The sequence below is a fragment of the Cyprinus carpio genome, chromosome A9 (genome assembly GCF_018340385.1).
Source record: "Cyprinus carpio isolate SPL01 chromosome A9, ASM1834038v1, whole genome shotgun sequence".
In the NCBI taxonomy this organism is placed as follows: Eukaryota; Metazoa; Chordata; class Actinopteri; order Cypriniformes; family Cyprinidae; genus Cyprinus; species Cyprinus carpio.
Window position 1 is genome coordinate 29310345 of NC_056580.1, and position 13262 is coordinate 29323606.

Sequence of the window (13262 nt, forward strand, 5' to 3'; positions counted from 1 at the left end):
ATAAAATGTTGGGTAGATAGATTATAAGAGATGGATGGATGGGGGAATGTTTTTGGATAAATATTTGGGGGTTTAGATAATTGATATAGCGATGGATGGGATGGGGTGATGAGGGAATGGAGGGATAAATAGTTGGGTAATAGTTTGGGATATGCGATGGATGGATGGATAAAAGGATGGAAAAATAGTTGGGGAAAGAAAGATTTGATATAGAAATGGATGGATGGATGTGGGGGGTAGATAGATTGATTTTGGAGATGGATGGAGGGAATGGATAGATAGATAAATAGTTGGATGGGATAGTTTGGGATATGGGCCATGGATTGGATGGATGGATGGATGGATGGAGGGATGGATGGATAGATGGGTAAATGGGTTTTGGGGTAGATAGATTGATTTTAGCGATGGATGGAGGGGATAAAGGGATGGATAAATAGTTGGGTAGATAGATTGATAAGCAATGGATGGAGGATAAGAAAAGGGGAGATAGATTGATATTGAATGGGGGGATGGATAAAAAAAGGGTTAGATGGGATTGATATAGAAATGAGGGAGGATGGATGGGATGGGTTTAAATATTTTGGTTTTGATAGATTGATATAGCGATGGAGGGATGGATGGATGGATGGATGGATGGATGGATAATGGATGGATAAATAGTTGGGGATGGGATTAAATATAGAGTGGATGGATGGATAAATATTGGGGGTGGGATAGTTTGGGATATAAAGATAAAATGAGGGGGATGGATGGGGAAAAATTTTTTGGGATAGATGGGATTGATATAGAGTTTGGATGGATGGAAATAAATAGTTGGGTAGATAGACTGATATAAAATGATGGATGGATGGATAGTTTGGGAAAATTAGTTGGATAGATGGGACGGATATAGGGGATGGTTGATGGATGGATGGATGGATGGGATGGATAAATGGGGGGTTGGGGTAAATAGTTGGGGTAAAGTTTGATATGGAGGGATGGAGGGATGGATGGATGATGGATGGATAGATGGATAGATAAATAGTTGGATAGATAGTTGATATACGGGATGGATGGATGGATGGATGGATGGAGGGATAAAATAGTTGGGTGGGATAGTTTTATATAAATGATGGAGGGTGGGGGGATAGATGGATAGTTTAGATAAAATAAATAGTTGGATAGATATTGATAAGAGATGGATGGATGGAATGGATAAATGGGGGGTTGTACAGTTGATGGATAGACTTTGGAGGGAGAGTGGAGGGGATAGATAAATGTTGGATAGATGGGATTGATATAGGGGGGGATGGATGGGGGATGGATTGGATGGATGGATAAATAGTTGGGTAGATGGATTGATGTGAAAGAGGATGATGGATGAATGGGATGGATGGATAGATGGATAGATGAATGGAATGCGAAATGGATTTGGATGAATGTTGAGTATAGAGATGGATGGATGGATGGATAAATGGTTTGTACATGGTTGGAGTGGATGGGCATTTGATTGATGTAGGGATGGATGGATATAGATGGAAATGGTTGGATAGATGGATGGATGATAGGAATGGATTGATGTATATACGGTATGTATTGGATGGATAGGTGGTTGTTGGTTTATGGATAGATGGATTACAGTGTGCGGATATAGATGGATGGATTCTTATGGAATGCATAGAATGGAATGGGATGAATGGATTACAGTTTAAGATAGATGGATAGATAAAACTGATGTAGATATAGATAGATGAATAAGATGGCAAATGAATGGACAGATGGGCGGATGATTAGATGGAGTAGATAGATGGATAGATGGATGATGGATGGGTTGATGGATGAATGGGATAGATAGATAGATAGATAGATAGATAGATGGAAGTAGATGAAAGGGAACCCAGTCCTGTATTCATCTCTCATTCCATGTGTCACATGGCAGTGGAAAGTGGATTCTGGCGGAGCTCCAGTGAACATCTGGAAGGAGATCGATGCGTCAGGGAGAAATGAGTAACAATGATGTATGTGTGAATGTGCTGCATGCATACGCCGCCACGGACTCTAGATTACAGTGGAAACTCAGTGTCGTGACCCGCAGGCGTCTGAATGACACACTGAATCTGAGATCCTGCCAGACTGGCGTGATTTATGTGCTGCAGTACCTGCTTGTAAAAGAGCCGTGACTGAACCCTGAGTGTATATACACACCTTACTCACACCTGACACGCACACAGAGCTGCAGGTAAGACACTATCCAGTGGATCTGTATAATATCTCATGCAAAACTTTTTGAAATGACACTCTTTCTGTTTTTTCTCAGTCTTTTCACATGGAGAGGGGCCCGTCATTGTCCTGCTATTGCTGTGTTTTAATAGTTCCTAGTCGGGTTCGCGTGGTGCTCAGACAACAGACAAACCTCCTGATGATGCAAAGAGCTATCTCATGGAAGGAAACCACTGAAGGCATACACGCAAACAAAACCCGATGTGTTCCGGACCAGCACACGGATCAAAGAGGCGCTTCAAGTACATCAACAGCATTGGTCATGTTTTCGTATTCCTGTTCGGGATGGTTGGAAACCTGACTCTCCTGAGAATAATCAAAGAAGAACACAAATGCTTGAAAGGACCCTATATTCTCATCGGCAGTCTGGCTTTGAAGTGACATTTTTACTTGCGATCTTGATTGGCATAAAGACCCATCAATGTTTATAAGGTAACTTTGCTGAATTGTTTTGTGCATTGAAAACACTCAAAGTAGGATGATATAAATCATTTGTTGTGTTCTGCAGCTCCTGGCGGTGGACTGGCCGTTTGGTGTCTGTTGGGCTGTAAACTGGTGCCGTTCATTCAAGAAAAACCTCCGTTGGGATAACGTATGGTATTGAGCCTGTCTGCGCTCTGAGCATAGACAGGTAAGAGTGTTTAGTTCAGATATATCTTTACCCACTTTATACAGCCATGTTTTGAACATTGACAGATTGGGACAAAAAAAAATGTGATAGATTTTTTGAGTTGGGGGGTGCTGTCACAAATGTAACAGTCCTTTTTATTTAAATGGAATCAAACACAATTTAAAGGAACAAGAAAAAGAAAGATGGTCTAGATAATTATGAAATTGTATAACTAAATGGCTCTGTTAAAGTTCTTGTCTCTCATTCAAATATAGGCTATTGTCATTTGCGCCTTTTATTCACAATTCTGTTTTTTCCTACGCAATGCCAGTTTACTCTTATTACAGTTTTAACGTTATTTCAGAATTGAAAAAAAAAAAAAAAAATCGAATTGTGAGATACGTAAGCTTAGACTTGCATGAAAAACGAAAATAATTGTAAGATTTAAAAAGCCACAATTACCTGTGTGTGTGTGGTAATTTTTTCCAATACATGTTTTATATATATAAGTTTTTAGATGTGGCAGAAATGTATGGAAGCCCATTTATTACAACAGAAAAAACAAAATAAATAAAAATGTATTCACAAGTTTTGTCACAATTGACTTTTTGTTTTTGGCACATTTTACACCAAAAAAAGTTCATCAATTGTGGGATAAACCAACAAATTTTGATTGTCTCCACAACTTATTGAGTTTATATCTGCACATTTTTCTTTTTTCTCCAATCTGAAATCTAACTTTACATCTCACAATTATGTTTTTATGCCACAAAAATAAAAACAATAAAAAAACCTTTCACACGGTTTAAAACTAGCAAGTTTACAGCCTCCAGACTTTTGTTCTAGAAGTGCATGTTTATATTCACAATTTAAGTTTATACCTCGCAATTCTGAGAATCTCAAAAAAAAATCTCCAGAATTGCGAAGAAAAAAGTCTGAATCGTGAGATAACATGTTGCAATTACTGGGAAGTAATTAATTAATTAATAAACCCCCCCCCCCCCCCCATTGGCAGAAGCAAGATTCCATAATAAAACAGTTTCAATTCGAAACTTCGAAATTTGAGCAAAAAACTACGGATACTACTTACTTTCTGTCATAAAATATTAATTGTATTAGCTACTTAGATCCTGTCGCCACACTTTCCCCCCCTTTTTCAAACTAACGTGTCACGATCGAATTCGTGCCCTAGTCTTTCTGTGAATTAATTTGCGTAGCTCATCTCAACATTATTTTGAACATGAGCCTCTGTTAGGCCGCACTGAAGATAGACCAGCTTATTACAATTATGAACAAACATTCTTGTAATCCTAACAACATAAGAGAGCAGATGCATAACTGCGAGTGCCAGCAGAGCCCTGCATCAATGCGATCAAATATTGTAACTAAAGGAGAAATGTTTGTTGTTTGCATGAAGGTTCACCGAGTCATTAGCCATCCAGGCAGTCCGTATCAAAGGTCTTGGTTTTCCCAAATGGACCTGCCCTATCAAACCTACTCCTTTAATATGGACAATTTCAACATTGCTGGCCTGTTCCGGAGGCCGTCGACGCTTTGATTTGATTACGATGGATTACCAGAGGCGCAGCCTCTGCGGATCGTTGACCACCCACACTTCAGTGGCGCTGTACAGCCGAACGGTCGCGAGACAAACGAAACGCATGTCAGCTGCCAGTGTAACAGGCCGCTGACGACACGCCAGAGCAAACACTGCAACAAAAGACTACAAAAATTATCACAGAGGACCCCTGACCAGGGCGAACTAGGAGATGGGAGGAAAAATTGAGCTTCACTAAACAGTGGAGACCAGGAATTCGCGCAATCCACTAAAAGCAGCGATGGGAGTGTAAAGTTCTAGCAGATGATTACCTGACCAATCGCGCAAATTAAAGAACATAACTGCATCCAGATCAATTCTAGATATAAATGGGAAAACCCACAAGGCTCGCAATCAGGGAAGCGGAAGCAGAGCACACCAAAAAGCGCCTGAGTGAGTCAGAGTCGGGAAAGACGATAGGAGACGTCCCAAACGCTTTCCCGTGAGAAACTCATGTGTTCTCTGAGTCCTGAAAACGTTAATGCACTTGCAAAAACATAGGTAGTAATTCACTTGTAAAACTTTTGTGTTCTCTTCGATTTAAAGTATTGTGTTCCCAAGAAACTTTGTGTTTAAATAATACAAACTTGTGTCTCTCTCGCGTAAAGTATACGCGATCCCGAGAAAGAAATCTGCGGTTATGTGTAACTTTTTTGTTTTTCCACACAAAAGGTAGTACGTTCCACCGCGAGGAAACTTTGCGTTCTCACGAAAAATTTACATTTGCTTGCAAAACTTTTTAGTTTGTAAAACTTTTGTTTTCTCGCTAAAGTATTACATTCCCCAGAGAAACTTTACGTTCTCTCACAAAAACACTTGCAATCTCGCTTAAAACTATAGCGCTCCTCCCATAAACTTTATTTCGCTCACAAAACTTTGCATTCGCTCTTAAATCTTTAGAGTGCTCTTGCTAAAGTATTATGTTCCTTTGGAAACTTTGCATTTACTTGTAAAACCTTTGTGTTCTCTTGCAAAAGTTTTACATTCCCCTGAGAAACTTGGCATTCGCTCACAAAACTTTCCATCACAAAACTTTGCATTTGTTAGTGAAACTTTGCATTCATTTGTAATAGTTTGCATTCTCTCTGAAGTGTTACATTGCAGAGAAACTTACCATTAATTTTTAAAAATTTAGAGAAACTTTGCGTTTACTTGTAAAACTTTTGCATTCTCGCACTAAATTATTATATTCCCCTGAGAAACTTTACATTCTCTTGCAAAACTATACCATTCCTTCAATGTTCACTCACAAAACTTTGCATTTGCTTGCAGAACTTTTTTATTTGTAAAAATGTTTTCTCGCTAAATTATTACCGAGAAACTTTGTTCTCTCACAAAACACTTGCAGTATCTCGCAAAACTATAGTGTTTCTTCAAAAAACTTTGTTCGCTCACAAAGCTTTGCATTTGTTAACGAAACTTTGCATTCACTCGTAAAACTTGTGTGTGCTCTCTCCAAAGTATTACGTTCCTGAAAAACTTTTTGTTTACTTGTAAAACTTTTGCATTCTCTCACTAAAGCATAATGTTCCCCCAAGCAAATTTACATTCTCTCACAAAACACTTGCATTGTCTCTCAAATCTATAACATTTACTTGTAAAACCTTTGTGTTCTCTTGCAAAAGTTTTACATTCCCCTGAGAAACTTCAAAAAAAAATGTTCACTTACAAAACTTTGCATTTGCTTGTAAAATTTTGCATTAGTTCACAATATTTTGCGTTTGCTTGTAAAACTTTTGCATTCTCTCGATAAAGTATTATGGTTCGCCAAAGAAACTTTGCATTCTCTTATGTTCAAAAGTATAACTGTCTCTGTGAAACTTTGTGTTCACTTGGAAAACTAGGAGGAAAAAGGTGGAAAAGCAACATTTTTCAGGGGAACACAACAGCGTTAAAATGATTTTTTTCCTCCAATCTAATTTTTATTTCACCATCACCATATCCCTTTAGTTGCTCTGTAATAGAATGTTATAGGAATATTTCACCAAAAAAGATAACTTTATATACCCATCAGGAGAATTTCTGAAAGATTTTCACACAGCTCTTTTCTGTAGAACAGTTTTGGGAAAGATTCTCTTTTTGTGTTCCTCAAAAAATGGATTTGAAGTGAATAAATAACAACTATTGCCATTTTTGGGTTCACTATTTCTTCAGCTGTCATCAGAGATACTACATGCATTAAAATCATCAATACAAATAATCAAGCTCTGCATATTGCATGTCGTTGAAAGTAATAATTCCCTATGATGTCTGTCAGGAACTTTTGATATAGACGGCAGTGGCTGCAAAGAGAGTCTGATTTCCTCATCAAACAGCTCGTGGTTTGAGCTCAGATCTGTTCGAGAGTCTAATGATGACATACTTCCTTTGAAATAATGTCAAGTTCATCAGGAACTCTCTTTTTTCTCTATCTATATAAAAAAAACAAACAAAAGACTCTCTTCTCTTTTTTATTTAATCCATCCTCCCGCCTGCATCGCATCCCTTTCACTCACTCGCTGATGACTTGGAGGATCTTAAGCGGAAGCGTTAAGAAAGTTGGACAAACACATAAAGCAGGTAAATCTGGACCTGGGATTTGGAAAGCTGTTCCAGTTCATCTGAATATCAGAGTCTCCAAAATCACATAATACCTTCATACAAACAAAACTGACTCAAAGGATTATAAGATATCTGATATTCACTGACTATAGAGACACTGCTGTCTGTCAATGAGTTATATAATGATATTTTATTAAATATTTTAGTTTTTTTGGTTTTGATTTTATATTTTATTTTATTTTAAGTTTTTTAGGTTTGAAATAAAAATTTAAAAATAATTAAATTAGTTAAGTTTTTCGTAATTGTTTGTGCTTTATCATTTTTATTCGTTTTTTTATATTTTTAATTTCAATTACCTGTATGTATTTATTATTATTTATTTGTATTAATATTTTTATTTTCAGGTAATGTGTTTAGTACTTCCAATTATTATATTTCAGTCAGCTCAAAGTATAAATTTTCCAACATAAAAAATTGGATTGGAAATATATGTATATAGGTATGGTATATATCTATATATATATATATAATATATATTTAACGGATAAAAAAAAAACCACGAAAAACACTGGCACCATAAAAATCAAACATTTTATTTATTTAGATTTTAAATAGTTTTAGTTTTTAGTTTACGAAAAACACTGGTATAAATGCTAAATAAATAAATAAATAAATAAATAAATAAATAAATAAATAAGATTTTAAATAGTTTTAGTTAACAATGACAGTGGTATAAATCACCAAAAAAGATCAAATATTTTATATATTTTGATTTTAAATTTTAAACACTGGTATAATCGCAAAAAAAAAAAAAAAAAAAAAAAAATCTAATATTTATAATTGATTTTATTTATTTTGATCTTAAACAGTTTTACAACAGTTTTCGACAACACTGATACTGTAGAAGACAGATATCATTTGTGTGATGAATCCTCTCTCCTGACCGACAGAGACATGAAGTGGCCTGGACGGTTTTCTGTCTGGTTCTTGTGTTTGCAATCTGCTGGTTTCCTCTTCACCTAAGCAGGATCCTCAAGTTAACCATCTATGATGAGCACGATCCCAACAGATGCAAATTACTGAGGTCAGACTCGTTATTAATATTATAATACATGCATATACATAAACACATATGAGCTCTGCTCCAAAAACTAGTGAACTGCCTTATAAGTGATTTCACATCTCTTATATATTTATGATGTTTTAGCACGTTTCTTGTTCTGGACTACATCGGCCTCAACAATCACATGGACGTCTGTGAACTGAGCTTAATGCATCATGCCCAATGGATGAAGCCGATACCAACCCAATGGCTCTGTATGTGGTCAGCAAACGATTCAAAAACTACTTCAAGGTAACGTCTTTCTCACTTCCTTGTTGTTCTCAAGTATTTTTATAAATATACTAAATATATTACTAAATACTAAATATATTGTAGGAACATATATTGTACAGTTGCTTTGCAACGATTTGTATCGTGAAAACCACTATAAAAATAAACTTGAATTAAACTGAATTGAATTAATATTTGTTTCTCAATATTTTATTAAAGCACATATTCCGAAGGATTTAGCACTGCAGAACTTCTTCATAGCTGTATGTTTAGCTAACGCTAATACTGCAGTCTATGACAGTTTTCAAGACAGTCAGATAAATCAATGTTTATTGCTGTCCGTCCATTTAGTTTAATTATGTTAAATGTTTTATTTTATTATTATTTAAAAAAATAATTACATATTTATTTATTTATATAATATGTGTTATATTTGTATGTGTATACATAAATAAATACATTTATAAATATATTTTAATTTGTGTGTGTGTGTGTGTGTGTGTGTGTGTGTGTGTGTATATAAATATATATACATGGTAGCTTCTTATGTAGCTTCAGTTTGAGTACTTTTTGTTAGTTTAATATATATATAAGTATATATCTATATATATATATATATATATATATATTTACTGTAAAAATTATATTTTAAACTATATTTATAAAAAGAGTATCTTAACTAAATGACTTTCAGTGATGGGTAACTTTGACAGGAGACTCTTGCCACTCAGCTCTGGTTATTGGTGTGTTGCTCTGTCAATAAGATTTACATTGGGAAAGCCTGTTAGTTTGTGCAGATAAATAAACATGTATTCCTTCTTCAATGAAAGCACATGATAAAAAAAAAAAAAAAAAACAGAATTGTAATTTGCATTTTTATTGCCATCAGCTGTAAACGCGCGGCACTGGAAGTGATTTAAACAAGATTACATCTTATAGATTTGTGGAGGCAGATTTTCAACACACAGTGTTTATAGATGAATTATGAAATACAGTATTTTGTATCGCGGGAAATTGGAGTGAACGCAGGTGACACTGCCAGAGTCTTTGTATTTTATTCTCCCTGACAGAGGAAAAGTTTGAGTTTGACTTTACATAAAAAGTGACCTTGTGCACAACATTTACATAAATCATGTATGATGGCCTCAGTTAATCTGCTCAGGTGCCTCATTTGCATAATGTTTAAGCGAGAGTGCGCGTTCATGTTATTCGGAAGGTGATTGGCTGCAATTGGTTTCTCTGTTCGGTTCTATTATGCGCTCATGTTTTATAGTGGTTTTGAAAGTCCTGGGTTTATACCTGCTCTGTGCTTCCTCTGACAGGCCCTACTCTCTCTGCCGGTGTTGCCGTTCATCCCAAACCTGTCCTTCACTCAGGAAGAGAACCAAAGTTTCATGAGGTCAAAGGTCACGGAGCCACCGTCTGACAACAGCAACTCTGTCAAACAAGAGTCAGCATCTGGTGACACTGAGAGAGCGCAACTCTTTCTTCAGAAATTCGCTTGTCTTAGAACGTGAAATCAGCTTCTAGATGTTGTAATATTTACTGTTCTGTTTTGTTTTTTGTAAATACACATATAGAAAGTGAAAAAGCATTTATACACTGGCATGCGAGACAGACCTTTATATAAGTCTGCATAAATTCACAGAGAACTTCACTTTCCAAGGGTAATAACCTAAAGCCATAAAAAAAATTTTTAACTTAAAAAAAAACATAAAATACAAAAAAACATTAAAATTTTTTAATTAATTAAAACTTGCACCAAAAAAAAAAAAACTTAAAGAAAAAAAATAAAAATAAGTAAAAACTACTATACATTATCACTATATATATATATATATATATATATATATACTAATAAAGATATGACAAATAAAAAAATGAAAAAAAAAACACACTACAAAATTACTAAAACCTTAAATTGTATTGATATAAGAAAAAAAAAAAAATATATATATATTATTTTTTTCTTTTTAATCCTGCTGACCCCAAACTTTTTAATGTCGCATCTGTTTGTGACCTGAGACTCATTTTAGGTCAGTATGAAGCATGTCTGCTAGTTGTATTATGAAGTACAGTCATCAAGACAAGCCGTTACCTCACTAGCGCACCTTACCTCGCTCTTCAGCGAACAAGCTCTGTTTATTATTGTGCGGAAGACACTGCCATCATAACATTAGGTGGTGAGCCACATATGATCCAGTCTCTCACACACTCCCTCAGGGTTTGTTGACTCAATCCCAGCCATTACACAAAGTGCTGTTTTTCTTTTCCCGCACAAATATATACCGGTCGACACAGGTCATGAATCATCGCTCAAACGATCCAGGTGTAAGCCGCGGGTTTCAGGAAGTTAAAAACTTGTAAATGGGCGCCAGACTACTGGGTGGAAAATATATAGATATAAGCAAATGCAGCAGCCGAGCAGACATCGAGTTTCCCTGATAGCAAGCGCATGATGTATAAGAATTAATGAAGTCTCAATCAGAAGTACCACTTTTGATTAGCTGCTATATGGGCGAAAGTAAATCTGTCGTCACTCAACAATGGAAATGCATTAAAAGTGCACGCTCAAACCGAAGACAACATGCTTTTCAACCGTCATTCAAGAATGGAAATGCAATAAATTGGCAACACCGGTGGGTTTTCCTTCACACCGCTGAGTGACTGACTGATGACTAGCCTATTTATAATGCATTTTTACATGTGTTGTGCATTGGGACACTTTACGGTAGACTCAAGGAGGAGACAGAGCGGCTATGACAGAATGAGGACAGGAAGGAAAGGGTAGAAATGGTGAAAACACCTGATAGGCCTTTCAAAAGCACAAGACAAGCCTAAAATTCCAACATCTCCAACCCCTTCACCCACATGACCCACAAAACTCTCAAATATTAGGATCGTTTTGGCAAATACTGTCAGCTAAATCTGGCTCTGCTCTGTCTGCATGTGAACAAGTGGATGATGAAATGGGAGTAGACGTGCAGAGAGAAGCGCTTGTGATGTACTGCTTATTATTGCCTTGCTATTGGTTCAAATGAAGTGCATGAGGAATCCCAGCATAATTTAGTATGGTGCATATCCATTGGAGATTGTCCTCTGTATAGGAAAACATTAAAGGACTAGGCAATATAGCTTGAAATAAATTCTTATAATCTCTCTCTCTCTCACTTATATATATATGATCCGATAAATATTTAAACGCAGCTGTTTGATTATTGATTGCACAGTGCTTATTCCATTCATTCATGTATCATATCGTAGCCTATACGGTTTAAATATACACAAATAGTAGAACATGTATGATGTATTATTTTAGTTGATATTACTCTTGGCAAGGTCTGATTTCTGAGAGATGCAACAGCAAGTGCGGTATTTGATATGCACTCTTTTCATTCATAAAGTTTGATCCCCTGGCTCACCTGTTGCCTAGCAAACACCAGAGTGTTCCAGCCTCAGCCAAATATTTGGCCAGAATTAACCGTTATCCGTTATTTGTTTTTGAAGCCATTATCCGTGCCTTTCCAAATAAGGTATTCGTCTTCGGGCACACCCCTACTGTGAAGTTCATGTTGGGAGAAGAGGATGACTGTGTGGAGTCCATTTTCAGTGTGTTCCAGGAAACCTATGGGAACAAGATACCTATTGGCATAAGGTTAAAAGACTTGGTGAGACCATACGTTCCTATGCTTATAACCTACAGCATAAAAATTAAAAGCAAAAACACACAGAAACAGTAACAGATCAAGATAAAAATTTGAAATATCATTAAATACTTGGAAGTTATAACATACAATTAACAGACTAATAACAAAGAAGAGAGATGAAACAAAGGATCAAGGAAGAGCAGAGCTTGACCTTTGCACAGCTGATGCAGGACTCCATCACCTGGTCTGAGGAAAAGGAAGCACAGCGAGAAAGTAACTTGAAGACCCCTGTGCGTGCAAGAGCTGCAGTTGCGACTGGTGACAACTCATCTTCACTTACATTAGAGAAGTTGCACAAGGCAATAGAGAAGATAGCGGCGCATCAGGAAGAACTGTACAGAATAGTCCATAATCAAGGGAGAGTTGACTCTCAGCCTGGTGTTGTGAGAAAAGAGCCACGGAAATATAGTGAAGGGAAGTATATCTGTTACACATGTGGTGAACCAGGCCACACCAGTCGATGTTGTAGGCAGAGTAAGAAGCTGAGTAACAGTGGCACAAATGGCAGAAGTAACCGAGGTTTTTAGAGGAGTTTCGTCAGTTGACTTGGCAAGCATCAGTGGACCTTCAGGAATTTAGAGCCATACAGCTGACTGGAAGGCAGAGGTAGTGCCAGAGAAGCTAAGGGAGAGTGCTTTTGGAGACTGTTTGACAGTGGATGCAAAAGTAGCAGTGGTACCCACCATATCTACTTACCATTGCATCAGAGTCAATAACTAACTAATAGCCCAAATTCAAACAACAAACAACATATAGCAGAAAAAAACATACAGCTGTCACCTGCTTACTGATCACACATTCCAGTCCTCTGTTGGATCAAGAACATTCCAGTCCTGTTGCCTACAGGCAGATATAGAGTGCATGGGAAAGTCTTGCTGGCCAGGAAAAGTGGTGTTTTGGATGAAATCGTGTGGATGAACGTGCTTAGGGACGAAAGAAATGAAACGATTGGATGAAATCGTGTGGATGAACGTGCTTAGGGAATTGAAAAACCTTGTACTGTCAGGAAGGGAGTCGAATAAGGAGAGTAAAACAAGCCGACACACAGATGGTAGTGTTAGGAGAGTGAAAGAAAGAGTAAATAAAGATAAGGGACTTTTGGTTTCTGGAGGAAGGATAGGTTTTATTAAAATGTCTGGGAAGCAAGTTGTCACAATTCTACCCTGAAGTAAGAAGATTGTGCAAGGCCATTGTACTATACCACACCAAGCGAAG

At 36.7% G+C, this 13262-nt stretch overlaps 1 protein-coding gene across 1 annotated transcript; it reads left to right on the forward strand.

Moving 5' to 3' along the window:
* Positions 1 to 2460: 2460 nt before the first annotated feature.
* LOC122134384 (endothelin receptor type B-like) lies at positions 2461 to 9857 on the forward strand. Its single transcript, XM_042764470.1, has 6 exons — positions 2461 to 2628; positions 2768 to 2851; positions 7958 to 8091; positions 8215 to 8264; positions 8303 to 8394; positions 9717 to 9857. The coding sequence occupies exons 1-6, from the start codon at positions 2461 to 2463 to the stop codon at positions 9855 to 9857; spliced, it is 669 nt and encodes a 222-aa protein (XP_042620404.1).
* The last annotated feature ends 3405 nt before the right edge of the window (positions 9858 to 13262 follow it).

What these genes read in the sequence shown, in the direction of transcription:
- LOC122134384 (XM_042764470.1), top strand. Translation starts at nt 2,461, where the DNA reads ATGTGTTCCGGACCAGCACACGGATCAAAGAGGCGCTTCAAGTACATC. An exon ending in ATATTCTCATCGGCAGTCTG is followed by an intron (nt 2,629 to 2,767) that starts GCTTTGAAGTGA and finishes TGTGTTCTGCAG; the next exon opens with CTCCTGGCGGTGGACTGGCC. An exon ending in AAAACCTCCGTTGGGATAAC is followed by an intron (nt 2,852 to 7,957) that starts GTATGGTATTGA and finishes CCTGACCGACAG; the next exon opens with AGACATGAAGTGGCCTGGAC.